The sequence below is a fragment of the Cavia porcellus genome, unplaced genomic scaffold (genome assembly GCF_034190915.1).
Source record: "Cavia porcellus strain 051 isolate PalLab524CR breed Dunkin Hartley unplaced genomic scaffold, mCavPor4.1 scaffold_7, whole genome shotgun sequence".
NCBI lineage: Eukaryota > Metazoa > Chordata > Mammalia > Rodentia > Caviidae > Cavia > Cavia porcellus.
In genome coordinates, this window is record NW_026947490.1 from 16,849,795 (window position 1) to 16,875,930 (window position 26,136).

Here is a 26,136-nt window from a genome sequence, read left to right on the forward strand (position 1 = left end):
CACGGTAACTTCTGTGGAAAACTACAAGACCTCATAGGAGAGAAACACAGTAACTGTGATGTCATATGTTTGTTTGTGAAAGGCCTCCTGTGTAGTCTGGGCTGGCCTTGAAGTCACTATGTAGCTCAGGCTGACCTAAACTCTCAGCGGGTCCTGTTGCTTCAGCCTCCTAAATGGTGCCATTACAGGGGTGTGCTATCATGCCAGTTTAAATTTAATTTTAAATTTAATTTTGAGAAAGGGCCTCACTAAATTGCTGGGGGGGGGTTGAAATTATTATGTGTTAAGTATTATTAAGTAATTAACAATATTTGTTATTATTAGGTTTGTTTGTTTTGGGACAGGGTCTCAGTATACAGTTCAGGCCGGCCTTGAGCTCACTCTGAACCCAGGCTGGTCTCGAACTTGCAAGGATCCTTCTGCCTCAGCCTCCTGAGTGCTGGATGACAGGTGTGCGCCACACCTGGCAGCTATTAGGTTTTTTGAGACAGGGTCTCACTGTTTATATTTCAGGCTGGCCTCAAACTATGTAACTCATCTGGCCTTGAACTTACAGCCATGCTACTGTCTCAGCTTCCTGAGTGTTGGGATTACAGGCGTATGATCAAATTTATGATCTTCCTGTCTCAGCTTCCTAAACACTGTATCTGGGAAGCCAGGTGTGGTGGTGCAGGCCTACAATCCCAGAATTTGGGAGACTGAGACAAAAGGAGCACCATGAGTTTGAGCCCATGCTGTCAAGGGAGTGGCTGAAACTGGAGTTCCATCATAGGTCTGGGGCCAGTGGGAGAACAATGTGCACCTGAGGCAAACCATGTGAACAAGCTGCCCTACCCAGCGAACTCCAAGCCCCAAGACCATCCTGAGCAATGGGTCGCAATGCAAAGGGGCACCGCATGACCTTGCTAAATGTATTAATGCTCTACAGTGCTTGAGCAGTTCCTTTCCTCTCATCAGGTAAAAGGGCTCCACCTCATCCCAGTTTCCCGTGTCTTTCTTTACTTTGTCACCGCCCTTCACAGTCCTTACCCAAGGAAGCAGCAATCCTGTGCTACATAAGAGAGCTCAAGGCTGGCCTAAACTACATAATGAGACCCTTTTTGAAAAAACAAAATAAAACAAATATGGTAGCCCCCAGCTGGTCTTGAATTTGCAATGATCGACCTGCCTCAACCTCCCAAGTGCTGGGATTGCAGGTGTGTGCCACCACGCCCAGATAAAATTGACTTAAGTTTTTTTGGGGGGGGCAGTAGGGGGGATCGAACTCATGACTGGATGCTTGCATGACAGGTACTTATGCCACTGAGCTAAATCTTTGGCCCTCCCCATTTTTTCCATCTTCTTTGCATTGCATTGCTAGGAATTGAATCCAAAGCCTGCACACTGAACTACATCCCAGTTCTTGTTTTAATTTTGAGATAAAGTCTCCCTAAATTGTCCAGACTGTGCTCAAACTTGTGATCCTCCTGCCCCAGCCTCCTACAGTTCTGGGACTACACTGCCATGCCTGGCTAGAAGTGTGGCATTTTTATTTGCTAAGTGCAAATTTTCATTGTTCATGAAATATTTTATGAAATGAATAATATCTCTTGAATTAAAATGACAGGAAGCCATTTTTTTTTTTTTTTTTTTTATCAGTACCAGGGATCAAGCTCATGGCCACATGCTTACAAGGCAAGTGCTTATGCCACTGAGCTAAATCCCCAGCCCCTAAAAGGCCACTGTTTTAGCCAAAACTCCAGCTCTGGGCTGCAACAACCTGACTGGAAGCCCAATGGAGCCAGGTGTGTGGTTCCACAAAGGTGAGTCTCTTGTTACTCTGGGAACCTTTATGTGATTTTTAGAGACATCACAATTAGATTATGGCCACATTTTCCAAATAGTTCCAATTAAAACAATAACGAGTTAATCCCAATACAAAATAACCAGAAATAGGGGCTGAGGATTTAGCTCAGCGGCATAAGCGCCTGCCTTGCAAGCAGGCAGTTGTGAGTTCGATCCCTGGTACTGATAAAAACGAAAAAGACCAAAAAAAAAAAAAAAAAAAAAAAAACCACCAGAAATAATAAAACGTTGAGCATTCTTTGAGCATCATTTGCATTTTCCAATCATGCTATCTTCCTGACTCACCTAATAAACTGAAATTACCAACCCAGTTTTTTGCTCTGTTGTTTGTGCTTTCTTCAGCCTTTCTCTGTCTGTAAAACTAAGCTCTTTTTCTCAGCTCATTGAAATGCTTATTCTTTTTATGGGATGAAATGTTGTCCAGTGAATTAAAAATAAATGACAATGATTTTTAAGGCTGGGTATGGTGGCACAGGCCTGTAATCCCAGAACTCCTGGGAGGCTGAGGCAGGAGGATCACAAATTTGAGCCCAGACTGGGCAATTGAGTGACTAAGAGAGACCCTAGGTTAAAAGTAAAAAAGGGTTGGGGTGTAGCTTAGTCTTGCTATGTTCAGGATGGCCTTGAACTCTTAGCAATCCTCATGCCTGCCACAATGCTGGGATTACAGGCCCGAGCCACCATACCTGTCTACAATCTCTATTACAAAAAAAAAAAAAAAAAAAATCTATTCGTTGTAATTTTATCCTTTATTTTGTGGATCTCACATTTAGAGGGTCTCACTATGCAGTTCAGGCTGGCCTTAAGCTCACTTTATAGTCCAGGCTGGTCTTAAACTCACAAGGATCTTCCTGCCTCAGCCTCCGGAGTGCTGGGATTATGGGCGTGCAGCACCATGCCCGGCTTGGTATTTTTTTTTGGTACATTTATTCTTGAAAACAATTTCTGGTAGAAACAAGGGATATTTAAATAAAGTGCTCAGTTCAATCCCCGGTACCAAAAAAATGAATGAAGTGCCCCCTCCCAGTGTCAAATGTACCAGCTCTGCTCAGATGACAGTGAGTTCTGGCAGACAGGCTTTGTAGACTGTTGTATATTCTTCAGCATCTTCAGTAGTGCCTGGCTTGGAGAGCTGCTAAGTGAATGGGGTGCAAGAGCAGCTGGCTTGAGGAGGCAGTGAGTGGACAGGCCCTGGCTTTGTCTCCAGCCTCCACCTTCTACCACTTGCTCCAGCCAGGGGTGGTGGGGTAGGGATGGGGCAGTTCAAATGAGAGGGGGAAACCCTGGCTTCGCCATTGCCCATCACCCTTAGAGCCCCCACTACAGGGTGAGAGAGGCAAGCGTACAGACCTAGCAGAAACCCTTAAGTGTACAAAGTAAATCTCATGCTGATAACATACATAACTACGAAGTGAGGCTGATTAGTGGAAGCCGTCCTGCCTCTAGCACAAACACACTAAAATCTCTGCTGCATTCAGATCTTTGCATCCATGGTTCCTGTTGTAGCTTAGCATAACTGACACCATCTTGAGCCCTGCATTTAACTAGCACCCTGTATTTGACCCAGGAAAATGGAAAATTACTCAGGGTACAAGTCCCATGAGAAAAGCAAAATGAATTGTACCCAAAAGAGAAAAATTAACCTGTTCAACAAAGAAGCAGGATACAGGTGCCAACCAAAAATTAATGTAAGATTCTAACTAAATTGTTTCCAACAGGATGTCTTTTCGGGGTTTTCCGTTTAAAAGCTTTGTAGTTTTCCAGTTCAGGGCCACTCAGTGAGACTCTGAAATGGGTACACAAGAGTGGTTGCTGGGCTCAGCTAATTAAATTCCAAATTTACCTATTTGGCTATTTGGATTCTTATATTGTTTAGGAACCCACCTCAGTTCCTTATTTATTTATATACTTATTTAGGTGCTGGAGGTTAAACCCTGGGCCTTTGTACTTAGTTTAGCACACCTCCAACAACGGACTAAATTGCCTAGAATGGTCTTCAATTTGTGATCTTTAGGCTGGGGATTTAGCTCAGGCATAAACCACCACACTTGGCTACCACTGTTTTTTGTTTGTCTGTTTGGTACCGGAAATCTAACTCAGGATCTTAAGCTTGCCAGGTAGGCTCTTGTGCCCCTGAGCTATATCCCCGCCCGCCCACTGTTTTCAGTAATGAGGACTTTAATCACCCAGTTGACTGCTATTCATTCTTTCCTACCCCTTCCCTTGGGACAGCGCATACAGCGCCTCCTGCAGGAAGCTCTTCCGATCTCAAGCAGGGCCTCCCTTGAGCTTTCCACCCTCTGGCTGTTATCTCTTAGCCCCAGCTTCCGCATCACTCCTCCCTGTCGCTGTGAGGTGAAATATTTGTCTGTGCTGGGAACCCTGATTCCATCACCTCTTTCAGGCAGTCCTCCGGTGACCCTCTCAGGTTGCATCGGGACCTGTCTGGACTCCTATCATGCCCTGGTTCTCCAACTCCTGATTACTCAACCTTAGGCTTTCCTCATTGCAGCTCTAATCACTCCGGGTCTCGCCTGTCTGATGATACAGTCTAGTCCGGTGTCATCGTCACCAGGTCTCCAGCATTGCGTCACAGTGCAAGGGCTCAATGAACGCTGAATTCGGGAAGGAATAAATCCCTTGCCTTCAACGAAAGGCTGGCAGGCAGAAAGTCACAGGTTTCTAAGAAACATGTCTCGTACACCAAGGCCCAGCAAAGTCCGAAGGTACTCAGACATCGTCTCTAAAATCCCTTACAAGGTGGCAGGAACTTCACCCCACGACTCGCCAGCGCCTGCACCGGATCAACGCAAACCCCGCCCCTTCCCGCCGTGGGGGTGGGCCCAGGTGCGCCATGGGCGGGGAAGCGACCTTCAGGTGTCCGCCCTCTGCGCCTGCGCCCTGAACGCCCCGCCCCGCCAGGTGCGCCCCGCCCCTCCGCTTGACTGCCACCTTCGAGCTGCTTCCGAGCGTCCGCCATTGGCTCAGGCGACCCCTGAGCACTGGGAGGTGTGGCGCGGCTGTAAGCCGGGGGCGAGGCTCTGGGTGTCCTCTGGGATTGAGGGGTGCGTAGGTGCAGCCTGAATCCTCGAGCGGAGAAGGGGTGTCCGCACCCCAGAGGTCGGAGAAGGGCCTTCCGGGGGCTTGGGCACCGCGCGGACCCTCGCGGGCTTCCAGCACCTGAACTCGCCGGCCTCCAGCACGCCTGCGCAGCCAGGGTCTTCCCGCACCTGATCGCGAGACCCCAACGGCTGGTGGCTCCCGGCTTCCTAGCCGGCGCGTCCGGTGGGGCCAGTCATGGCGCAGTTGTGTGGACAGTGGCGCGGCCAGGCGCTCCTCGTTCTGCTGGCGTCGTTGCTCTTTTCCGGGGCCGAGGCCACCGCCGGAAATCGTCGCATCCACGGTGAGGGCCCGGCAGGTATCCAAGGAATACTGGATAGTGGAGGCCGGGAGGGGCAGGATGTGGGGGGTGTCAAGTGAGTCTGAGCGGGAGAGTCGCGAGGGGCCATTGGGGACGATCTGGTGATGGTTAGGGCCTGTGGGAATTGAGCGTTGAGTGAGATTTGGGGTCCTCGGGAATGAGCAGCGGGCGCAGGAGCAAGGGTTAGGAATGTTTCCCAGGGGGAGAGAGCAGAGGAGCCGTGTTCGTCGAGAACGAGTGTCGAGAACTGTGGCAGGAGAGGGGAGAGGAACTTAACTGCGCACTCTTCCTGGCAGTGGAAAGTTACTTGACCGAAGAAAGCCCAGCGAGGCCAGGCCCCAGTGGGTGTGGCTTGGTGGCACATTAGGCCTCAGTAAAGAAGCCCCTTTTTCCCTGCCTAGGGTATTGGGCACCAGTTCCCAGAGAAACCTTTCTAATTTAGTTGGTGTTCAGAGGAAGGAAAAGAAAGGGGATGGGTGCAAGATGAGCATGCCTTGGTGTGAAAGTGTTGACACCCAGCGTCTGGGATTGGCTTCGTTTTGCTTATTCTGATTTTTGAGACAGGATTTTGTTATGTAGTTCATGCTGGTCTTGAACTCACTAAGTAGCCCCGGCGGCCTTGAACTCTGGATCCTCTTGCCTCAGCTTCCCAAGTGCTGTAATTACAGGCATAGGCCACCCACCCAGCTGGGATTACCTGCTTTAGACAAACACCAGAGGGATTTGAAGAGAGCTCCCTTGAAAGAAAACTTCATTGATTCAGGAGTAGTGTCTGCTGTATGTCAGGGGCTGTACTGGCGCTGGTGATAACAGTTGACTCAGACAAGTCAAGTTCCTGCATTCATAGAGTTTATATTCTATTGGGAGTGGCAGTTAAATGGACTTTTAAACAAAGAGCACATAATTAAATGACTAAGAGGTAAATAAACTGGGCAAAGTATAGAAGCAGGGTGATGGAAGATGATGGGGGCTGCTTAATTGAGGTGGTCAGGAGACCTCTCTGGGGAGGGTAACGTGAGAACCCTAACATGAAGAGTGAGGAGCAGCAGCTACACAAAGACACTGGGGGACCAGTATCCAGTTGGAGGTAAGGGAGTAAGAAAGCCTTGAGGCCGGAACAGGTGTGGTTGTGTTCAAGGAAGACAGATTGCCCAGGACTGGAGTAGAAAGTGAGGGAAGGAAAAATGGGAGGTGGAAAAAGTGGGCAGGAGCGAGGTGGCCAAGGGCTTTATGGGCCAGCATATTGGATGAAAAAGAGAGAAAGCAGGAAGGATGTGCCCGGTCATCCCCTGTGGGAACTTCTGGAGAATGGTTAATTGCCTGTGCCTGAGGGGGTGGGGAGGATGATTTGTTGGGGATGTCAATGGGGAAAGGCTTAGCTCCAGAGAATCTGGAACCAGGACTGCAAGAATTGAACCAGAGTTGCCAGCCCTTCTGTGCTTAACCTGATGAAGTCATTTATGTCAGGATAGTTGCCTGGCCTTTGACTATATCTGGTAACAGTTTACTCGGAGCCCAAATACAGCCTTTAATCTTTTTTTCTTTATTTAAGGAGAAAAAGAAAAAAACAGAAAAAGGGTACAAGTAATACAAAATTTAAAAAATAAACAGAAATCACTGGTTAATAGATTACATATTCTCATCTTAGAAATAGTTGTTCAAGTTACAAAATTGAAGAATATAAAGTGGACTTTCAAACAGTGAGAATGCAAACAGTTTTGTTCAATGATCCAAAAAAACTCAGTAATATGGTTATCTATCTTATACACTTAAACATATATACAGTTATAACCTTTATTTTTTTATTTTTCTCTTTTTACCAGTACCGGGGATCAAACTCATGACCGCCTGTTTGCAAGGCAGGTGCTTATGCCACTGAGCTAAATCCCCAGCCCCAGTTATAACTTTTTTTTTTTTTTGTCTTTTTGCTTTTTATCTGTACCGGGGATTGAACTCACGACTGTCTGCTTACAAGTCAGGCACTTATGCCGCGGAGCCAAATCCCCAGCCCTCCCCAGTTATAACCTTTAGAACACTTTCTTTTCTTTTGTACAATGATAATTACACATTTTGGGTTTTTTTTTTTTTTTTTTGTCTTTTCCCTTTTTATCGGTACCGGGGATCGAACTCACGACTGCCTGTTTACAAGGCAGGCACTTATGCCACTGAGCTAAATCCCCAGTCCCCCATTTTGGGTTTTATTACTCCCACAGTTCTTACTACTTTTTTTGAAGAGAGTAAAACCAAATGCAATATATCAACAGTCAGTCAAATCAAAAGGATGGACATAATAATGTAAAAACAAAATACAAGGTGATCAACAATGGTTACCATACTGCCTCTTGCTATTTTAAGAATTGCCAGTTATAATAAAATTGAACAAAACAGTAAAGAATAAAACCAAAGCATTGGAGACATAACAGGACTTTAAAAGAAGATAATAGTCAACCGGAATGAGTGTCAGAATGAATCTTATTGTCTTCACAGGTTTTTTTTTTGTCTTTTTCCTTTTTATCGGTACTGGGAATCGAACTCACGACTGCCTACTTGCAAGGCAGACGCTTATGCCGATGAGCTAAATCCCCAGCCCTGTCTTCACAGTTTTGCTTATACTTTCGAACTTGGTACTATCAAGCAAAGCAGAATAGGGGAAAATCAGTTAAAACAAGATGGTGAGGGCAATACAGGATTTCACATCAAATTAATAGGAAATCAAAGTAGGTTACTATAATGTATCCTGCTATTTTTTATTTATTTTTTCCTTAATTAAAAAGACAAAAAGAAAAAAGTAAATTTTTAAAAAAGGGATTGAGATAAAAGAGGGCATAACAACAGAACAGTGCAGGTCAAAACATAACCATTTAAGCAAAATAGTGTTTCACCACAAGATATCCTGACATAAAAATAGTTACCATAGTGTCTCGGAACCAATTAACAGAAAATGAACAATGGTTTCTGTATAATCTCCTTGTCTATAAAAGTTTTTTACTTATATTATCATATATAATAAAATCCAATAAGATACAACCTTTTAAGACTGATGGAGACAGAAGAATACAAGTTTGATGGGACTTCAAAACAAGATGATACTAAGTCAGCACTAGCTATTATGATGTCTTGTTTTCTCCAAAATAGCTGTTCCTACCATCTGATCTTCTCTGCCTCATTTCTGTGGAGCTCTTTTTCTGTCGTTTGTTGTCAGTTTGTCTTCTTCATTTTGCTTTCTGCTCCATTCATTGTGGCCTCTCTGCCACTATTTCTGGAATCTTGGTATTTTCCTTTTTTAGAATATCCTGCAGTATTCTCTGTAGAGTTGAGTTGGTGGTTGCAAATTCTCCTAGTTCCTCTTTATCCTGGAAGCACCTTATTTTTCCATCAATTTCTAGGGACAGTTGTACAGGATATATCAATCTTGACTGGAAGTTATTATCTTTCAAAGCTTGAATTATTTCCCCCCATGCTCTTTGTGATTTGATGGTTTGTGCCGAGAAGTCTGCTGTAATTCTCATGGGTGTTCCCTTGTAAGTGATCTCTTTCTTGTCTCTGACAGCTTTTAATATTCTGTTCTTATATTGGATTTCTGGAATTTTGATTATTATATGCCTAGGTTAGCTCTGTTGGGTTGTAGATGGCTGGGGTCTTGTATGCCTCATACATCTGAGTATCTTTACCATTTGCTAAATTAGGGAAATTCTCTTGGATTATTTCTGTGAATAGCTTTTGTAGTCCATTTGTTTGTGTCCCTACTTCTTTTTTTTTAACTTTTTATCGGTACGGGGATCAAACTCATAACCGCTTACTTGCAAGGCAGGTGCTTATGCCACTGAGCTAAATCCCCAGCTCCCCCTACTTCTTTTATGTTCTTAATTTTTAAGTTATGGATCCTCTTATCATCTTCTAGCCTTTGTATTCTTGCTGTTTGTTTTTTTGTTATTTTTAAGAAGTTTTTCATTTCATGCTTCCATATTACAAATCTGCCCTCCAGTTCAGATAATCTATCCTTAGTTTCTTTCAAGCTGTTATGCCAGTTTTTGATAGAGTTTTTAGTTTCCTGGTAATCTCTTTGAACCTGTTTCACATATTCTATGTTTTCTCTATTTTCTCCGTCAAACAATTCTCCCCTTTTTTTCTGTTCTTTCATTCCACCATCTGCTTTTTTTTTTCTTTTTTGTGTTTTTCCTTTTTATTGGTACCGGGGATCAAACTCACGACTGCCTGCTTACAAGGCAGGTGCTTATGCCACTGAGCTAAATCTCTAGCCCCACACCATCTGTTTTTTTCTTGGGTGGTGCTTAGCATTTCTCTAACTATTCTACTTATATCTTGCTTTAGGTCATTAATAACTTCATTCCTGAGCTCGTCTATGAGGCTCTGGAGATAGCGCTTTTATGTCTATTGGTGCCGTGTCTGATATTGCATGTTTCTCGAGATTGGGGGCCGAGGACCCTTTCTTGTTGCTCCCTCTTCCCATATTTTTTGTTCCTTTTATACAAGCGTATATAGGAGGCCCAGTTTCTTTCTTTGTTGGTTACAGTTTGTTTGAATTGCGCCGGCTAGGTGTTCCTGCCCACTGCAGTATACTAGGGAGACACAGACCTAGGCAGCCTATGCTGGGCCTGCCCTTCCAGGTCAACCTACTGAGGGCTTCACTGCTAGGGTGCACCTCTAGGCGCTGGGACCTGGTTTGGGCTAGCCTACTGGGTCTTAGTCACTGGCATCACGCAGGCCAGGCACTCCCCACTAATCCTGCTTGAGAGGGGAATATGTGACTGAAGTCACTGCAGCATCCTGTCCCGGCCAGCCCGCCGGGTCCCAGTATGGCCTTTACTGTAGCCTCCTACTCTATGGGAGGGTCCCCGATCCGCTCACTCACCACAGGTCGATGCAGGGCTCCCAGCCAGTCCCACTCTCAACTCCATTTACCGCTTCCCACTCTCAGAGCTTTCGCGCCTCTCTCCTTGCCATGCTGATTGGGACACAGCAGCGGCTGTAGGAAATTCAAATCACAGCTTCCAGTGGCTCGGGGTCCAGTTTCCATGCTGAGACCTTATCTGTTCCTGTTATATCCTGTTATATAACGGGATTGCCTTTCCAGTTGGTTTCTTTTAGTTTAGTTGGTTCCTGGGTCGGCAAAGTATATCTCCCCTTACTTAGGATTTCTCGCCCAGCACCATTCCTGAATTTTAAGTGCGGTTTCTCAGCCTCCGAAGCTGCTGCTATCTATCTATTTGCCATGTTCTCCCGAAAGTCACAGCCTTTAATCTTAGGAACAACTTGGTGTGGTGGTGACACCACAGACCTTGTTGAAGGTCACATTAGAGTAATTGACAAAGCCAGGACTGACTGCAGAACCTTCTTTGTTCACAGTGCCCCCCGCCCCCCACCATTCTGCTGTGGCTCATTGGACCTACCGACCTTTCAGAAAAAATCCTGGCTGGTTGAGTGAACTACTACCCTCTCTTATCTGAAGTGCTATTTGTTTGAAAGCTTGAACAGCTTAATCTGAGACAGGAGGCACTTTAGATTTTGAGTCCCCCCACCCCCAGTGCATTGCTTTTCTCACAAGGCAAGGTCATCTGCCAAGAGTGAGGTGTTCCTCCTGGCACATGCAGCTGCACAGGTGTTGCCTGGTATGTATGTGGAAAGGGACAGAGGGGAATGTGTACAGGGGAGGGATTATAAAGAATAGCTGCTCATGGAATTGAATCTTTGTGAGGGGGCTGAGGGTCAGTGGAAAGGTGATAGGGCCAACAGGTTGTTAAAGTTGAGATTCTGGAGGGAGTGAAGTAGGAAGATAGGATATAGTGGGTAGTGAGTGGAGGTAAGGAAATTGAGGATCCAAAGAGGCTGTTGTTACTGAGACAAGGTCAAGGTGTGGCCGTAAGAGGGAAGGGTTGAAACAACCAAAATACCCATCAACTGCAGAGTACATGAAAAAGATGTGTATTTTTCTACAATGGAATATTACTCAGCTATAAAAAGGATGATATTGGGGCCTTCATAGGTAAGTGGAGGCAATTTGAGACTATCCTCATAAATGAAATATGAATTATATTTATAGGGGCTGGGGATTTAGCTCAGCGGCATAAGTGCCTGCCTTGCAAGCAGGCAGTCAAGAGTTGGATCCCTGGTACCGATAAAGACGAAAAAGACAAAAAAAAAAAAAATTATAAATATCACATTGTGTCTCTAGTATAAAAATAATACGAACTATAGGAGTAATAAAACCCAAGATGTGTGGTGCTATTGTAAAAAAGAGACGGAAAGAAAGTGCTCTAAAGAATATAACTGTATGTATGTTTAAATGTATTAGATAACTATATTACTAAGTTTCTGTTGGATCATTGAACAGAACAGTTTGCAGTCTCACTGTTTGAATGTCTACTTTGTATGATTTAATTTTGTAACTTGAACAACTATTTCTAAGATGAGAGTAGTGGTTTTTTTTGAAATTCTGTTATTATTTGTGCCTTTTTTTCTGTTATGCCTTTTTTTCTCTTTAAATAAAATTTTAAAAAAATAGGGGCTGGGGATTTAGCTCAGCGGCATAAGCGCCTGCCTTCCAAGCAGGCAGTCCTGAGTTCGATCCCTGGTACTGATAAAAAGGAAAAAAAAAAAAAAAAGAATATGCTCCATTTAGTACTAAAAAGGGGTGGATAACACCCAACAGCTCTTCTGAGCTGTGCAGTACAGTGAGCAGGGCAGGAAATACTCTTCATCAGGAGGCTGTATATATGTATAATTTTTTTTTTTCCTCTCTATGTCTCTTACCAGGAGATAAATCCTGGTGTTTGGGGGATTGTGAAACACATAATTTTGTTCAACATGAGGCAGATTACTTACTTCTTGTTTGGAGTAGAACCTTGGAAGTTCCTTTAGGAGCATTCAGTGAAGTGGAGTGCCTGCTGCCAGTAACTTCTCCGATGTCCCCTCCCCTCGTAACTTTTTGCCAGCCCTTGGGCATCAGTGCTTGTGTTATGTTTACTTGACTAGTTCCCTGTTGATAGTTGGGAATTTCCACTGAAGCCAAGCATGACCACATTCATTCCAGGGACTCCACTGCACTTTGAAACAATCTTCAATTTCCATTAACCTCTTGATTTAATTACTGTTTCCCCATCCCCTTAATTACAAGGCAGGCTTTCCAACAAATTTCCATTTAGCATGTGGTTAGCTGTTGTCACTCCTGTGGATAGCTGTGACCTAGGTCAAAGGTAAGATGACAGTTGAGAGCACAAGTGTTGCTGGAGTTAGTTGGAGATCAGCTGGGGCTTCTCCAAGGTAGTATCTTAACGTAATTTTTGTCCTTCATAGTAGAGATGCTTGTTCTGCTTGCTGGCAAGGCAGTTCAAAATGGTTATTTATTGATTTAGTCAATAAAAATAATTGAGCACCTACTAGATGCCAGGCACCATTTCTTTTTTGAGTCTCCTAGAGCAGACACACCCTCTCCCTGGCCTTCCCTTGGGATGAGAAGAAGACAAGGTCAAAACAGGAATGGACAAATGTATCTGGTGATGAACTTTGAGAACTAGAAGACACAGTGGGCTTAGTGCTAAAAACATAAGCTTTGGGGGCTTAGTGTTAAGAGTCTCTATGGGCTGAGAAAGACTGTCCCTTGAGGGCCACTGAGGGAAGGAGTCCCCTTCATCAGAGAGGCCTTTGTCCTTTGTCTAGCTCAGTACTTTTTTTCAGCCTAGGGTAGAGAAAGCAAAATCATTCTCTTTCACTCTCCCCCCATTTCTCATTGTTACCTGTGGTCTGAGTCATCTCTTGTGTTAAGGTGGTTAGCAAGGCAGCCAAGCCTTTGTTTGCGAGTCAACAGGGGAGGCCAGATAAGGGATGAGTAATATATGATTCATGCAGGAGTGGGGAGGTCCTGCAGGGGTCACACTGAAGTCTTCATTAATCCCATGAGGGCTTGGTCCTCTGAGCACAGACAGACTAATGAAGAGTTTAGGAATGACCCAGGAAGCATAGGCGTGTGCATTATGGAATGGTGCGATCCTGATCATAAGTAAGGTTTTATATGCTGTTGTCAGGTATGGTATAGCACATGTCTGCAGTCCCACCACCTGGAAGGCTGAGGCAGGAGGATCACCACAAGCTCGAGGCCAGCCTGAACTACAATACAAAACAAGAACTTGTCTCCAAAAACAACTAAATAAACAAAAAAAGCCAAGTTGTTTCTGACAAGATTTTTTTTTTTTTTTTTAGAGTAATGCATGATGAGGGGCTGGGAGGTCAGTGCCTCAGGATGGGCAAAGACCCAAATACCCCAAATCAGCCACTATTTATTGGCTGTATGCAGTGATAGGAGGAGCTAGCAGAAGATTCAGAGAGGGATGTCTCAAGAGGGCAGAGATAACCTGCTAGAAGGATCTTGCTCTGGAGTGTTTGTGTATTTTAATACTTTTAGTTTATTCTTAGTGGTTGGGAGAGGCCCATCCCAAGAGTTAATGGGAAATCTCAAAGGGGTGATACCGTAATCCCAAACCTCCATTTATTCCTTAGGGAAGGAAGTGTGCAAAATTAGCCATTGTGAATTTCTGGTCTCCAATATATCCCCCTTTTTGTTTTTGTAATAGCAGCAGTTAGGATATTTTACAGATATTATTGTAGTTTATTCTTAATTGCCCATAGCAGTTGTTAGCAGGATAGTTGGAAACTGCCAGTAGAGGTTAAAGATTGTTGCTTCTTCCTATACCTAACTTATTATGACTTTTTAAAATACTTTTTTTTCTCTTTTTTGTCTTTTTTTTTTTTTTTTTTTTTTTTTTTTTTGTGAATCCTTTTTTTTTCTTGGTACTGGGAATTAAACTCATGACCTCACCCTTGCCAGGGAGGCACTGTGCCACTGAGCTATATCCCCAGCTGACTTTTAAAATACATATCTTTGATTTTACTTTTCTGTTGGATAGTATGCTGGATATTCAAGACCAAGTTAAATTGAGACCTGTATTAATTAAAATTAACCTCTTGCTATCTATTAAGGTCAGTTAAATCTCAGAATTTGTTCTAACAAGATCTTTTTGAGAGTTTCCTATATTTTTGTTTTGTTTTGGTTTTAATTTTTTGAAACAGGATCTCACAGTGTAGCCCAGGCTGGCCTCGTACTCACAGCAATCCTGCCTCAGCCTCCCAAGTGCTAGGATTGCAGGTATGTGCCAGCACATCCAACAAGAACTTCCCATGAAGAAGTGCTTTAACTTTATTGCCCAGAACCAGGAACTTTGGAGTTTAACTACTTTGAAGTTTATCTGCAATTCATTTTTCATTATTTTAAGCCATTTTTCCACCTTTTTTGGGGGGGGAGGTTATTTGAGACAGTGTCTTGCCCTGTAGTCCAGGCTGACCTTGAATTCATTTGAAATTCTCTTCTTCAGCCTGCTGCATACTAGGATTGCAGGCATGCACCATCATATCCATCTTTTCTACCTTTAAAAAAAAAGATTGATTGATTGAGTGAGTGATTGCAACAGGATCTCCTTATGTTGCCTAGGCTGGTTCTTTAACTCCTGGGCTCAAGTGACCCTCCCACCTCAGCCTGTGTGCACCAGTCCAGCAGCTTGAAAGGAGTTTTAGAATTTAGATATTGCTTCACGGTGTTTAAGACATATATCACAGTTACTGCTCCAGCCCCAGGTGCTGGAATGGAGTCCGAGCCTCCTATGCTTGCTTGGCAAGCTCTCTATCACTAAACTACAGCCCCTGCCTGCACAGCAATTGATTTCTTTTTCCTTTTTCTTCCTTTTTTCTCTCCCCTTTGTTTTCCTCTCCTCACTTTCTATTATTATTTTTTGTGTGTAGGAGGGACTGGGGATTGAACCCAGGGCCTTCACACTGAGCTATAGCGGCAGGCATCTTTTTTTTTTTTTTAGCCCCAGGCATATTTATTTTTATTTTGACTGGGTCTCTAAGCCACTAAGTTACCCAGACTGAGCTTGACCTTGTGGTTCTTGTACCCAGCCTCAAAGTGTTTTGATTATAGGCCAGCAACACTACACCTAGCCTCAGTGTGACTCCAGAAGTTCCTTAATTTGAGGTCCTTAAATTTGTATGTAATTATTTTGTTCCTGTGTAATTTAGGGTCTGTGATTTGGAGTTTAGAGAATCTTCTTGGAAAGGTGAAAAAATATACTAGCTATTATAATAGTGTTACCTTTCAGAAGTCACCTTAAGTAGATACACAGTTTATGATATTAAAATTTTAGAATACAATTAAGAAAAATATGTCTAAAGAGGCTCGTTAGGAGGCTGATGATAAAATTTGAGGAAACTGGTCAAAGGATCATTAGCTTTTTTCAGTTTCAGAAAATAGTCCTTGGTTGGCAAAAGAGTAAGAACCCCTGAACATGAATTAACAGCAGTGGTTCTATAGAATTGGTGGTACCAGGTTATTTCCTTCTGAGTCATTCCAGCAGGCTGCTGGGTTTGATGATGGACTTTGATCCCAGTAGATTTTTTTTTTTTGATCACAGTAGATTTGATAGTCCTGTTTCACTAATGAATGTGAATTGACAGTGAGTAGGTATGATGGTTTATATTGTGATGATAGTTTATGAAATGGAAACTTTTATATGTATGTACTTTATACCTAACGTCACAATTTTGTATCTACAACACGAAGATTTTATGGCCTTATAAATTAAGTTGAGTTTGTCATTACAAATGTTCTTTGTTCATAAACACCAAGAGATTATTTTAAAGTTTCTGAGTTTCTTGTCCCAATAATGATACTTTCCAGACACCCTAACCTAGAGATAGGTACATAGTTTATAGCTTTCTGTGCTAGAAACAGAAGCACTGAAATATGTACAAGCTGTCCATCTAACCAAAACAGGTGAGTTTTTAGACTGCCATGAGGTATGACTGATTATAAATCAGACCAGGCATGGTGGCACATACCTGTAATCCCAGCCGTGGGGAGGCTGAGACAGGAGGATCATTGTGAGTTCTGGGCTACAAAGTGAGTTCAAGGCCAGGCTGAACTGTATAGTGAAACCCTGTCTCAAAAAGACAAACAAAGAAGCAAAAACAGAACTTTGGGAGGACAAGATTGGAAGATCACTTTAGCACTTGAGCTCAGGAGTTTTAAGGTCAGCCTGGACAAATATGGCTGTGTCAAAAACAAAAATGAACAAAAACAGCCTTGAGCACCTCCTGGGTTACTTCACTGCCTTTTCATTCACACAAAATTTCTCAGCATTCCATAAGGAAATGATGGTTGAAATCCAGGTGGATAACCAAAGCATGGTTTTTCTTATTTTCCCCAGTTCCTCCCTTAGGTTTTCTGTCTCTAACCTCTCTCCTCAGGGTGTACAATAATGTCACCCAGCACCAATTTGGTCCTTTCCTTTCAGACTTCCACCAGGTTGCTGGAGGCATTGCAGATGGTCACGAGGCAGGAAAACTGAGTGCAGGGCAATGCTTAGGTCGGCTGCACAGCCTGTTGTATCCCAGGTGGGACTTTTGGCTTTCCAGATCCCTTGCTTTTCCTTCTCAGTCACCATGTTTGTCTTGATTCCCAATCATTCTCATCTCCTACCTCTTTTGCTTTTTTGAGGCAGAATCTCACTATGTAGCCCAGGATGGTCCCAAATTTGTGATCCTCCTGCCTCAGCCTCTGGAATGCTAAGTTAGTACTGGGAATTGAACTTAGACTTAGAAAGCTAGACCTGAAGCCTTGTTTTTCTTTTGATTTTGGTATTTTGTTTTGATAGTCTTCTAAGGTGACTGAGTCAGACTTGGAATCCTCCTCCCTCTACTTCTCAGAGTAACCACCACACTTGGCTTGACTTATTTTTGAAGCCTCTAAATTCTGCATTTTCAAATTTTATTGTTTATTTTAGTGGTACTGGGAATTCAGGGCCAGTCTGGATTATGTAATAACCCATCTCAAAAACAAAGCAAAGCAAAATCATGATAATAATAAAATAATAATAATAATACCTTTGGAGACTTGCCTTGGGCTCACTGTTTAGCCCAGGCTGGTGTCAAACTCTTGGGATTACAGTTCTGGGATTACAGGCATGCACCATAATTCTTGCTATGAGCATTTCCTATCTTACTGCTTTATAGTCTTTTACGATATTGAGTATAATTACAATATTTTATCTTTGTGAATTTTTTTTCCTAGTCAAGTAAGTCTTATAGCCAGATAAGGGGCATATACATATAATTCCAGGACTCTGGAAGGGTGACTCAGGAGGATTGCAAGTCTGGGCCTGGCCAGGTCAATTTAGCAAGACCCTGTCTCAAAATAAATAATAATTTAAAAAAGAGCTCAGTGCAAAGGCCCTATGTTCTGTTAAATGCCTAGTACTATAACTTCTACTCCTGGAGCATACATAAGTTCCTTTTTTTTTTTTTTTTGTCTTTTTCCTTTTTATCAGTACCAGGGATCGAACTCACAACTGCCTGCTTACAAGGCAGGCACTTATGCTGCTGAGTTAAATCCCCAGCCCTCATACATAAGTTCCTATCACCAGTGGTCCCAGCTTACCCTGCATGGTCCCTGTTTAAACTGTTGTGTATCTGAGGCTAACTACTGAGAACATCATTTCATTCTGAAAGGTTTTGTTTGTTTGTCTTGTTTTGCTTTTTTCTCCCATTAGCCTTACACATTTTTCTATAACAACATACATATTTGCCTATTCTTTTTTTTTGTCTTTTTCCTTTTTATCGGTACCAGATATTTGCCTATTCTTAACAGCTCATAATATTGTCTTGTGTAGATTTCTTAAGTTATCTAGCCATCATAAACAAGATGTCTAAACAGTAAGTTTTTGGCTGTTATGTCTGTGAATACCAAGCCTTTGTGGATGTAGTATTACCGCTGGTTTTTTGTTTTTGTTTTGTTTGGAAGGTATGGGGAATTGAACTCATTAAACTTAAGACCTCATGCTTGCCTAGGCTCTGCAACACTGAACTAAGTCTCCAGCCCATTTTATTTTTTAAAAAATTGAGATAGAGGGTCTTACTGAGTCACTAAATTGCCCTATCTAAGGCTTGAATTTGCAGTCTTCCTGCCTGAGCCTCTCAGAGTTGCTGGGATTATAGGTGTATGCCACCTTCTGTGTAATTCTTGGGACTCTTTTTGTTTTTTTGAGTGAGACAGGGTCTTGCTATGCAGTTCAAGTTGGTCTTGAGCTCACCTTGTAGTCCAGGCTGGTCTCAAACTTGCAGTGATCCTCCTGCCTCAGCCTCCCCAGTGCTGGGATTACAGGTAGGCACCATCAAGCCCAGAACTATGTAAGAGTTGTTTTTTTGTTTGTTTTTGTTTTTATACTAGGGAGAGCTGTAACCTATCTTGTTTTTCTGTATCAAATATGGTTTTCAAATTAAAAGTACCTTAGCATATGTTTGTAATACATAATAAATAATTCATGGAGAATTGATGTACATACCTCACATCTGGATCCTTTTTACTTCCCTCCTGTATAAAACCTGATTTTCAGATGCCTGAGGATTACTGTAGCAAGTAATCTCCCTTTGGCTGCCCCCTATAGAGCCTTACTTGGCCTCGATGAAGATCAGTTATGCCTAGCAGTGGGTAGTGGTGCGGTTGTGCAAAGCATAACCCTGAACAGGGTGTGGTTTCTTGTCTAGGAACAGTGCCTGGAGAGGCTGTGTTAAGGGTTCTGACCCCCACATATTAAACTTGCTGGCTTCCAGGTCAGTGGTAGAAGATCTGAATGCAGTGTTTTTAGAAATGTTCTCTAAAGAAAGGATTTGCAAACTGCAGTTTATAATGTGCCCTGCCTTGTGGTGTGAGTTTTGTTTTGTAGTACCAGAGACTGAACCTAAGGTCTTCTCACTGGCCTACACCCACAGCCCTTTTTACAAAATTTTTTATTCTGGGCCAGTGTGTGTGTTAGCACCATCCACATGCTATGTAGGGTGTATTTTTTTTCCTACTTTTATCTGGTTCAAACTCGCTGTGCAGAGTCTGTTTTTCTTTTCTTACCTTTAATAGAACTTTGGTACCGCTAAAAAAATTTTTGGAAAAATTTTTGAAAAAAATAGATGTGGTGATGTAGCCCTGAGATCCCGGCAGTTAGGAGGCTGAGGTAGGAAGACTGTTGCAAGTTTGAGTCAGCATGGGCTAGAGAATTCAAGGCCAGTCTGAATTACACAGTGAGACTGTTTCAAAAAACTGAATAGGTAGATGATAAACAGCTAGAATAGGTAGGTAGATAAATAGGTAGATGAAAATTATTTTGTGACAAAATCTTGCTGAATTGGTCAGGCTGGGGTTAAATTTGAGATCTTTCTACCTCAGTCTACCTAGAGAGATGAGATTACAAATGTGCATCATGACACGCATCGGAGTTATACAGGGTTTTTTGTTTGTTTGTTTATTTTGGGTTTTTGTGACAAGGGCTTCCTTTGTAGCTCAGGCTGACCTCAAACTCACAATCTAGAATTCTGAGATTATAGATGTGCGCCACCACCCCTAGCTAATGAATGGTTTCTACAGCTTTTAATGGTTGAAAAAAATGTAAATATTTCATGACATATGAAAATTTTATGTTTTTATTTATGTTTTGGTACCGGGAATTGTTTATGTTTTTAAAGTAAAGATTTATCAGTACATAGCATGGCATTCATTTACATAGTATAAGGCAGCTTTTATCTTGTGGTGCCAGAATAGTCAGGGCAGAGACTGTGTGACCCACAGAACCTATGATGAAGGTGCAAGCTGGGTGTGGTGGTGCACACCTGTAATCCCAGCAGTTGGGAGGCTGAGGCAGGAGGATCATTGCAAGTTTGAGACCAGCGTGAGCTATATAAAGTTGGCTTGAGAAAGCCTGAACTGTATAGGGAGACCCTGTCAAAAAAAAAAGAAAGAACGCAAGAAAAAAGAGGAGGGCGGGAGCAAGAGGAACAGTGACTATGGAAGGGAAATTCCAATCGGCATTAATGGAGCAGGGGAAGGAACCAGCAAGGGGGGACAGTGGTACCACTAGCAATTTGGAGGCTTTGGACATGTGACCAACGGGCTTTTGGAAGGCTGCACAGAAAGAAACCAGGAAGATGTTTATGACTTCTGGTGTGTCCAAGAGGAAGTGATGCCTGCAGAAACCTGTGCTGCTGTACAGCGACTCTTAAGGAGAATTTTGTGACCTTGAAAGAAACAAAAGTAGAGCAAAATTGAACTTCTCTAGATTTCCACCCCCTAAAACACGTAAATATCCTCAGCTTCAGACTACACTATAGTGCACCTCTCAAGGGCCACACTCTATTGGCTTTGAGTGTGTACTTTAAGTTTTGACTGACAAATTCCTTAATGGCTCTTAAAAAGAAGTATAATATGATGGTAGCTGGAAGGCATAATGGTGCTTGCTCCATGTCATATGTTATGAGAGAAGACTCAAGTACAGTTCACCTTTTAAAGAAATTAAACACTTTAATTCTCAATATTTTTAATAAAGTGCATTAAATACTTATAGCTATCAGAGTTTTAATATTTATTTATTTAATTAGGCAAGGCCTTGCTATGTAGTTCAGGCTGGCCTTAAACCTACTCTGTAGCTCAAGGTGACCTCAGACTTGAAATAGTCCTCCTGCCTCAGCCTCAAAAGTGTTGAGATTAGCTGGGCGTGGTGGCTCACACCTATAATCCCAGCACTCGGGAGGCTGAGGTAGGAGGATTGTTGTGATTTTGAGACCAGCCTGGGCTACAAAGTGAACTCAAGGCGAGCCCGAACTGCATAGCGAGACCCCCGTCTCAAAAAAAGACCCCCCCCCAAAAAAAAAAAAAGTGTTGAGATTGGGCCAGGGATATAGTTTATGGGCACAGTTCCTGCCTGGCAAGCACAAGGTCCTGAGTTCATTCCTGCCACCAAAAAAAAACCAAAAAAACCCAAGTGCTGGGATTACAGGTGTGAACTACTATACTTGGGCTAGTTCTTTTAAAATCTTAAGAGAATTTGATAGTCATCTCACATGCCTCTAATCCCAGCATTCAGGAAAATGAGTTTGGAGGATCGCTGGGAGTTTGAGGCCAGTGTAAACTACACAGAGAAACCATGACTCAAAAGGAATGAATGAATGTTAGAGGATTTGATAAAGCTGGGAAGTGGATACACCCAGTGTTATTTTCTGTAATTTTCAGTATATTTAAAATACCGTTTCCCTAAAGTTACTTAGTTTACTTGCTGTATTCCTAAATTTGCTTTACAAGAAAAAAAGCAAAACTAGAGCTGTGTGTGACTGGTTAGGTTTTTTTTTTTTTAATTGATTTTTTTTGACACAATCTCACTATGGTTTAGGCTGGCCTGGAATTAACATGTGTAGCCCAGGCTGACCTTGAACTTGCACTGATCTTGCCTTTGTCTCTGCCTACTGAGTGCTGGGATTATGTGTATGCCTAGTCCCATTTTAGGCCTGTACAATTAAATTGTGTTGGTAGTATCTGAGAGCCTAAAATTTCTGGAATGTTGGTATTTGGGAGTTGGTAGAGCCTTCCTCCTGGCTACACAAAGTGAAGCTGACTGAGCCACTGGCTGGTTGCAAAGTTCTAATGACCTCAGCACCAGAAAAACCTGTTTTCCGTGATAGCATCCACAAAGGCAATTTTATAACAGCTAGTGTTTGAAATACCTGCCAGAATTTTGTAACTGGGTTTGTATTCCAAGAAATCTATGATTTTTTACCTTTATGTTTTTCCAAAAGAATTTTACTGTTTTCTAAAGACAAATTCTGTTTTCACTTAATGCATTATGCATTGAGTGCATTTAAATTTGGTTCCCTTAAGCTTTTAAAAAATTTTTTTAAATTGTATTATTTTTTATTGGTGCATTTTATTTTAGTTATTTATTTTTTGGTGCTAGGGATCAAACTCACAACCTCGCATTTGCCAACCAGGCGCTTACACCACTGAGCTAAACAGCCCCTGGCCCTATTGGTATATTTTAGATATGCATAATGACCACCTTCATCATAGAGAATTTGTACCTGTGTATGTCTTGTTTCTGTGTTTTTTCCCATTTTCCTCTCCTCCCTTCAACTCCTGTCCTACTCTTCATGTACAAAAGTTTTGTTTCTGTATTTTCCTTTTTTTTTTTTGTTGCCCTTCCTTTTTTTCCCTCCCTTTTTCCCCTTTCAATTTGTACATTTTATTCTCGTTTTCCAGTATGTATTATACATTTTGCTCCTTATTTATACTTTCAGTTTTTCATACGTATTTTTTCCTGTCTTTTTTTTTTAATCTGCATTTTGAAAATATGTAGAATGGAAACTGGGCATGATGGCACACACCTGTAATCCCAGCAGTCGGGAGCTGAGGCACAATGATCAATGCAAATTCGAGACCAATCTGGGCTATATAGTGAGCTCAAGGCCAGTTTGAACAGCATAGTGAGACTCTGTCTCAAAAGGCAAAAAAAAAAGTATGTAGAATGTACTTAATTTTACATTCTAGCATTGTATGCATACAAATAGGATTTGACATATGCTTCACAACTGGTTCCCAATACTATTCTAAAACCAATCATTTTGTAATTTTATCATTTCTTATTAATAATAAACATGCTCATTGGGGCTGGGGATTTAGCTCAGTGGCATAAGCACCTGCCTTGCAAGCAGGCAGTCCTGAGTTTGATCCCTGGTACCGATAAAAACGAAAAACACACCAAAAAAATAAAAAATAAACATGCTCATTAAAGAATAATTTTCTTTCTTTTTTTTTTTTTTTTTTTTGTCTTTTTCCTTTTTATCAGTACCAGGGATCGAACTCACGACTACCTGCTTGCAAGGCAGGTGCTTATGCTGCTGAGCTAAATCCCCAGCCCCCAAGAATAATTTTCTGAAAATGTGTCCAGTCACTGGGTGTTGTGCATACCTGTAACCCCAGCACTCAGGAGGTTGAGGCAGGATTGCCACAAGTTCAAGGCCAGTCTGAACTACACATTGAAAGACCTTGTCTCAAAAAAAAAAAGAAAAAAAAATTCACCAAAGTCCCGTCTGCCTTAGTCTGGGAGAATTGTAAATTTGAGCACAGGGTTGGCCACTTAGCAACTTGTCTCAAAATCAAAAATAACTAGGGATACAGCTCAGTGCAGAGGCCCTGGATTCAATCCCACATACCTCTCCAACATGCACAGATTCCCCCTGCCTTGGCCAGTGCTTTTGGTATGTTGCTGTCACTGACCCTCATTAAATGTGACTGAAAACAGGCTGCTAAGAAGGGAATCAGTGCTAGTGAGTCCTCTAATGGTGATAAAGTCCTTGAGGAATGTTTTGACTTTTAGGCAACTCAGTTCTGTGTTTTTCCCATTGCTGTTGAAGTTGTGGCTTTTCCTGTCTGTTGGTTTAACACCTGGCTTCCTGAATAAATCAGTGTGAATTCAGATCCCAACAGCTTAAAAAACATAAGGAGGATGACAAATCATGGAAGCCATCTTTTTTTGGCAGTGTTAAAGATTGATGGCTGGGTGAGTACTGTGCTGCTGAGCTGTTTCAGGAGCTCTTTCTGTTTTTGGCTGGACTGGAACTCATAGTGATCCTCCTTCCTCAACCTTCTGAAGTAACCAGCATTAGTGGTGATGCATGCCTATAATCCCAACTCAGGAGGCTGAGACAGGATTACTGTGAATTTGAGGCCAGCCTGGATTACATAGTGGGAACTTGTTTCAAGAAATCAAAAAAATAAAAGACATTGAATGTAGCTCAGTGTAAAGACCATGCATTCAATCCATAGCACCAGGAAAGGAAAGTGGGAGGAGAGAAAAGAGAAGAAAAGACTCCTAGAGCTGGAGTTGTACAGCATGATGGTAGAGTGCTTGCCTAGCATGTGCAGTGCCCAGGGTTCAATCCCCAAGCACCAAAAAAAGAGTAGGAGTTTCAGTCTGGCAGGGACATTTTTGGCCACAGTGAAAGCAGGAAAGTGTCTCAGATTTGGGCCTTAACTGCTCTGGAAGGCTGGCTGGAGCTGTCCCCTCTGAGCCTCAGCTCCGTGAACCTTTTTATTGTCACCAAGGGACTGCCTCTCAGCTCAGTCTCCCGGATGGTTTGCTGGCGAATGATTTTTCTCACGGCAAACCCGTGGTCTGGGGCTCAGTTTCCTGTCCTCCTGTCTGCTCTGTTAGCTGTGCCGGCAGCTGTACCTTCTCATGAGCACTGATAAGACCGCAGGGCTGAGCCTGTGAGATGAGGCCCGATTTTGGGTGGTATGAGAGTTGTGCAGTCTCCCTATAGAGAGCTTTTCACTCTTGGACTTTGGTCCTAGCATATGCAGGAGTCTGGCGCCTTTACTCCCAAAAAGCCACCATTGTTTTCTCTGGTCTGTCAAGTGTTTCCCTCTAACTGTACTTAGGTCTGTTGGGTCCTCCCTTGAGCTTTTGGTCTTTGTTTTGAGATGTCATTCATGTACTATACACTTGCCTATATAAGACGTGCATAGTCCTCCTCCTATTATTTTTATTATTTGTACCAGAAACAGCTCAGGAAGCAAGGACACAAGTCTGAATGATCACCAGGACTTTTGGCGTTGCAAGACATCTGGCTGATAATGCCTTTGTATTGTGTAGTGTGCAAACCGTTTCCTGAGTCCTCCTTTTTCATTTATGTTTTTTTCTTTTCTAGTTCAGGCTGGCCTTGAAGTCACTATGTACCCCAGCCCTTGAACTTGCAGCAATCTTCCTGCCTCAACCTCCTGAGTGTTAGGATTTAGGTTTGTGGCACAATGCCCAGCTATTTGTTTTTGAGGCAGGGTTTCACAATGTACTGAAGGCTTGACTCCAACTTGTGACCTCTGCTCAGCCTCTCCCATGCTGGGCTTATAAGTGTGTTCTCACCACTGTGGATCCTTTTGATTCTGGGATTTTTTTTTTTGGTGATGAGGTGCTTGTGCAGACTGTGGAGTCCTCTTCCACTGTGTGTCTGATCTTGTTGATAGCAGTGTTGCCTCTGGAATTTGAGAGCTGTGTGGGTTGGCTAAATCATATACTGGAGGGCTTAGTTCTGCGTGTTTTTCCTGAGCTTGGTAATTGCATGTTTTGTGACCTTTAGCACATTGTCAAAAGTACCTGTTGCAGGTGTATATCAGTGGTTTTGGCTGATTTATTAGTAGCAGAATGTGCCTAGTCCTGCCGTGTTACCCAGGCCAGGCTTGAACTCGTGGCCTCAAGTAATCCTCCTGCCTTGACTTATCTGGTAGCTGGGACTACATGTACGAGAAATTGTACCCAACCCCTCCTTTTTAAAAATTTACTTACTGTGAGTGAGTACACTGGCACATCCTTGCAATCCTAGCTTCTTAGCAGCCAAGGCAGGAGGATTGTGAGTTCGAGGACAGCCCAGGCAACATCATATAGTAAGATACTGTCTCAAACACACACACACACACTGATTTTAGGTATACAATCCAAGGATTTTTAGTGCAATTTACAGAATTGTACAGCAATTAACAGAATCTAACTTTAAAACATTTCCTTCATCCCCCAGAGATCTTGTGTCCTTCACTGACACTCACTTCGCCCCCCCCTCCAAATGCCCCCAGCATCCCACAACCACTGATCTACTTCCTGTCACAGTTGACTTGCCTTTTCTGGACATGTTTTATGATTTAATTTGTATGAAATGTTCAGATAAGGGACTTTTAAACTGGTGATGTAGTGGATGGTTGCTTTCAGAACTTCCTGTTTCAGAATTCCTCTTTTCTGCTGTGCAAGTTACCTTGGATTTATTGGCCTGTGCAGGATCCCCTGGGGAGGGGCTGTTCACTTGTTTTGCACAATGGCAGCTTTTTTCATCTGTAGATTGGTGATTTGAGAAACATCAGGTTTTAGGCCTGCAACTGTGGTGTATTTTTGGGCACTACAATAGATTATTCCCACTTGGGAAAGTAAATGTAACACAGGTGA

At 42.7% G+C, this 26,136-nt stretch overlaps 1 protein-coding gene across 6 annotated transcripts in view; it reads left to right on the forward strand.

Moving 5' to 3' along the window:
* The first annotated feature begins 4,764 nt into the window (after positions 1-4,764).
* The window catches only part of LOC100726185 (kunitz-type protease inhibitor 2), a 39,033-nt gene continuing 17,661 nt past the window's right edge, over positions 4,765-26,136 (forward strand). For 2 of the 6 annotated variants that reach the window (XM_063252676.1, XM_023564026.2), the window contains exon 1: positions 4,765-5,263. In XM_063252676.1, the coding sequence (XP_063108746.1) occupies positions 5,143-5,263 (121 nt within the window). In that variant the 5' untranslated portion in view covers positions 4,765-5,142. The remainder of the gene's footprint in view (positions 5,264-26,136) is intronic. The other 4 variants (XM_023564028.2, XM_023564025.2, XM_023564027.2 and 1 more) reach the window with 4 other exon arrangements.